The 4585-nt window shown below is 55.3% G+C and overlaps 1 protein-coding gene across 6 annotated transcripts; it reads left to right on the top strand.

Annotated features, from left to right (window-relative positions):
• Positions 1–625: 625 nt before the first annotated feature.
• On the top strand, positions 626–4517 carry LOC101346109 (class I histocompatibility antigen, Gogo-B*0102 alpha chain-like). Of its 6 annotated transcripts, none has more exons than XM_023725310.1 (7): positions 628–851; positions 1139–1408; positions 1652–1927; positions 2578–2853; positions 2958–3068; positions 3477–3509; positions 4049–4509. In XM_023725310.1, exons 1-7 carry the CDS (start codon positions 782–784, stop codon positions 4051–4053), a joined length of 1041 nt encoding a protein of 346 aa, XP_023581078.1. In that variant the 5' UTR covers positions 628–781; the 3' UTR covers positions 4054–4509. The 6 variants fall into 6 exon arrangements, with proteins under 6 accessions (XP_023581081.1, XP_023581077.1, XP_023581076.1 ...); XM_023725312.1 differs by having other exon boundaries at positions 741–851; positions 3834–4514; XM_023725313.1 differs by lacking the exon at positions 3477–3509 and having other exon boundaries at positions 626–851; positions 2958–3081; positions 3811–4513.
• Positions 4518–4585: the final 68 nt, after the last annotated feature.

Genomic DNA, 4585 nt, shown 5'->3' on the forward strand with positions numbered 1-4585 from the left:
AATGATCCACTCTTCTCCCTACATTATTTTGGAAAATATTTATTTTGTACGAAAATATACTGTATCTGTTAACGTTTAATGGGTTATTAATATTATTTTTAATTAATTTAAAAGTTTAATCTCTTTCAATTTCTCATATGGTTAATATCTGTAGATATAACCCACATAAACAAAATCTCTTTGGGTTCCTCATTAATTTGTAAGAGTAATAGAAATTCTAAGGAGCCCTGCTGGCTCAGTAGTTAAGCTCTTGTCTGCTAAGCCAAAGGTTGCTGGTTGGCACCCACCAGCTGCTCTGCAGAGGAAAAGACCTAGTGATCTACTCCTTTAGATATTATAGCCTAGGAAACCCTGTGGGGCAGTTCTACTCTGTCATTTCGGGCCGCTATGAATCCACTCCAGGGCAAACAACCACAACAACAACGACACAGAGATTCTGAAAGTAACAAAAACGTCTGACTTAAGCAGGCCCTGGCCCAGGACTCAAGGAGACCGTGTAGCAAACAAGGCTCGGTGCAGGAGGAGAGGGGTCAGGGCAAAGTCCCAGTCCCCGGGCAGGCACTCAGGTCCGATGGCAGCGTCAGGGGTGGGGTGGCCTAGTGTTGGGGATTCCCCATCTCCCCGGAGTTTCACTTCTCCCTCTCACAACCTGTGTCAACCCCTTCTGCCTGTACACACATGACGCGGCCCCAGTTCTCACTCCAATTGGGTCTCCGATTTCTGGAGAAGCCAATCACCGTCACCGCGGGTCCCGGTTACAAGGAACTGCAGTACTCGGGTCATGGCACCCTGGACCCTCCTCCTGCTGCTCTTGGGGGTCCTGGTCCTGGCCATGACCCAGACCCGGGCTGGTGAGTGCGGGATTTCGGGGGAAACGGCCTCTGGGAGGGAGGAACGAGGGGACCGCCCGGCGGTGACACACAACCCTCGGGGAAGCCCCATCCCCGCCGCGATCCCCCTGTCCTCGCCCCCATCCACCCCCGCCCCCTTCCCTCCCACCCCGATGTCCCGGCCCTGCTCTTCTCGCCGCCCCTTCTCCGTCCACGAGCCCCCTCTCCTCGATCCGCCGCCATCGACCTCGGACCCGGGCGCCCCGCGGGGAGGGGGGTCGGTGGTCTCAGCCGCTCCCCGCCCGCAGGCTCCCACTCCCTGAGGTATTTCCGCACCGCCGTGTCCCGGCCCGGCCCCGGGGAGCCCCAGTACATCCTCGTCGGCTACGTGGACGACACGCAGTTCGTGCGGTTCGACAGCTACGCCGCGAATTCGAGGATGGAGCCGCGGGCGCCGTGGATGGAGCAGGAGGGGCCGGAGTATTGGGACGAGCAGACACGGATCGCCAAGGGCAACGCACAGATTTCCCGAGTGAGCCTGCGGACCGCGCTCGGCTACTACAACCAGAGCGATAACGGTGAGCGACGGCGGCCCGGGTCTCATGTCACGGGTCCCCTCGTCCCCACGGACGAGTCACCCCGAGTCTCAGGGTCCGGAGTTCTCCCCAAGGCCACGGGACCCGCCCGTGAACACCGCGGATATTCGATCCCGTTTCGATTTCAGTTTAGATCCAAACGGGCTCTGCCCAGTCCCGGCCGGTCTGTGGTGGTGGGGGCGGGGCTGACCGCGGGGGCGGGGCTAACCGCGGGGGCGGGGCCAGTGTCTCACACCTACCAGAGGATGTATGGCTGTGAAGTGGGGCCCGACGGGCGCCTCCTCCGCGGGTACAGTCAGTACGCCTATGACGGCGCCGACTACATCGCCCTGAACGAGGACCTGCGCACGTGGACGGCGGCGGACACGGCTGCTCAGATCACCCAGCGCAAGTGGGAGAAGGCCCGGGCGGCCGAGAATGTGAAGGCCTACCTGGAGGGCAAGTGTGTGGAGTCGCTCCGTCGGTACCTGGAGAACGGGAAGGAGATGCTGCAGCGCACAGGTACGAGGGGCCGCGGGACTTGGTGCCTCCTCCAACTCACTTTAAGCTGGGGCTGTGTTCCCTCCTGGCCTCTCGAAAGGAGGGGAGGAAAATAGAATAGACCCTAGACTACCCTCTTCTCCCATGGGTGTGGAGAGTGAGGCTTTAGCCCCGATTTCCAGATCCTGTACCAGAGAGTGATTTCCCCAGAGGAGCCCTCCTTTCAGATACAGTTAAAGGATCCAGTCTCTCTGGGGATAGTAGAGGAGATGATTCCTGATTGATCAGCAGTTCTCTTTGATCCTGGAATCGACCTTGGGAACCAACCACCAGGAACTTTTTCTCTCCAGCCTTGTTCTCCGCCCCACACCCAATGCGTTTGGAGGTCTGATTCCAGCCTTTCTGAGTTTCTCCACTTCCACCCAAGTCAGAACTAGAAATCCCTGTTCTCAGACACCTGGAGCCTCCTACTCTGGGTTGCCTCACCCTGATTCTAGAACTTTCCAAGGAATAAGAGATTATCCCGGATCCCTGGTCCAGGCTAGTGTCTGGGTTTTGCACTCCCTCCCCCATCCCACTTGTCGGGTCCATTCTCAGGATGGTCACATGAGCACTGCTTAGGTGGCCCATGGGAGGTGATGGAAAGTTTCTGAATTTTCTTATTCCTTCAGATGCCCCAAAGACACAGGTGACTCACCACCCCATCTCTGAACATGAGGTCAAGCTGAGGTGCTGGGCCCTGGGCTTCTACCCGGCGGAGATCACCCTGACCTGGCAGAGGGATGGGGAGGACCAGACCCAGGACATGGAGCTTGTGGAGACCAGGCCTGTGGGGGACGGGACCTTCCAGAAATGGGCAGCTGTGGTGGTGCCCTCTGGAGAGGAGCAGAGATATACGTGTCATGTGCAGCACGAGGGGCTGCCCAAGCCTCTCTCCCTGAGATGGAGTAAGTGGGGGAGACAAGGGTGGAGCCTCTTCTCAGGGAAAGCAGGGGCCTTTCTGGGCACCTGCAGCAGGGTCACAGCCCCTTACTTCCCCTTCCTTTCCCAGAGTCCCATTCTCAGTCCACTGTCCTCATCATGGGGATCATTGCTGCCCTGGTTCTCTTTGTCATTGTGGCTGTGGTGGCTGGAGCTGTGATCTGGAGGAAGAAGAGCTCAGGTATAGGGGTTGGGCCTGAGTTTTCTTGTCCCACTGCAGAGTTTCAAGTCCCAGGTAGGAGTCTGCCTGCCTTCTGCCTCTACTGTGAAGCACCATCCGCACACCTGTGCATACCCAGCCTAGGGACCTGTGTGCTAACACTTACTCACATGAGGACAGATTTTTCACCTTGATGATTCTGGTGATGGGGACCTGATTCCCATAGTTGCAGGTCAGAGGGAAGGTCCCTGCTGAAGACAGACCTCTAGGAGGGTGATGGGTCTAGTCCCTGCACATCTCTTCTGTTCTTGTCCTGAGCCTGCCCTGGGTCTGCAGTCACGGTTCAGGGGTCCAGGATTAGCTGCCTCTTCTAGGACCTCATGGTCCTGCCTCCTCCCCGGTCTCTCAAAGGATATTTTCTTCTCACAGGTGGAAACAGAGGGAACTATGCTCTGGCTGCAAGTAAGTATTGAGGAGTGTGGTCCCTGAGACCTTTGGGGTAGTGTAGATGGGACCCCGTGGGGGAGCCCCCCACCCTATTAAAAAAAAGACCAAACCCACTGCCGTGGAGTCGATTCTGACTCATAGTGACCCTACTGGACAGAGTAGAACAGTCCTACACGGTTTCCAAGGAGCACCTGGTGGATTCAAACCGCTGACCTTTTGGTTAGTAGCTGTAGCTCTTAACCACTACACCACTAAGGTTTCCCCCCACCCCATAATTCCTCCTATAGTCTCACTTCCTCCTGTGGGCTCTGACCAGATATTTTTGTTGTTCTTCTTCAGGCAGCGACAGTTCCCAGGGCTCTGATGTGTCTTTCATGGCTTCTAAAGTTGAGACCCTGGGGCCTGACATGGGAGAGGGGTTGGGACAGAGGGCACACAACTTGGTTATGGGGATTCTTTGTATTTGGACATTTTGAGCATGTGGTGGGCTATTCAGTATATCAACACTTAACAGTGACTAACCCAAATGTGTTCGCGATTACTTTCTTCTATAGCATGAGACTGCTGCCTTGTGTGGCACTGAGTGATACAAAATTTGTTCACCACCACCACCCCCCACCCCTGGACTTTGTGACATCAAGAAAGCCTGACTTCGTTTTCTGCAGCTGGTGTCTGAATGTGTCTGTGTTCCTGTCAGCATAATATGAGGACATGGGGAGAATAGCCCTGCCCCACCTACAAGGACCCCCTCCCCGCACTGAACTGTGTCCCTGGCCTGATCCATGTTCCTGTTCCAGGAGAGGCAGGACTGGGAAATCTCCATCCCTGTTGTAACTTCCTGTTGCTCTGATCAGCAATGTCTCACTTCCCTGTTGCAGATGAGAATCTGGATATTAATTTGTTTTTTCAAAATCTTGCTATAAAGTGTGGTTGATGGAAGAAATATGTGGTGATCTGCTTCATAAAGACTACAGCCTGGAAAACCTATGGGGCAGTTCACATGGGGTTGCTACGAGTCTATCAACCAAACAGCACCCAAAAACAACCACAACATAACTGCCTTAGGCTGGTTCTCTAGAGAAGTAAAACCA

The sequence above is a fragment of the Trichechus manatus genome, unplaced genomic scaffold, assembly GCF_000243295.1.
Source record: "Trichechus manatus latirostris isolate Lorelei unplaced genomic scaffold, TriManLat1.0 scaffold00295, whole genome shotgun sequence".
Taxonomy (NCBI): Eukaryota; Metazoa; Chordata; class Mammalia; order Sirenia; family Trichechidae; genus Trichechus; species Trichechus manatus.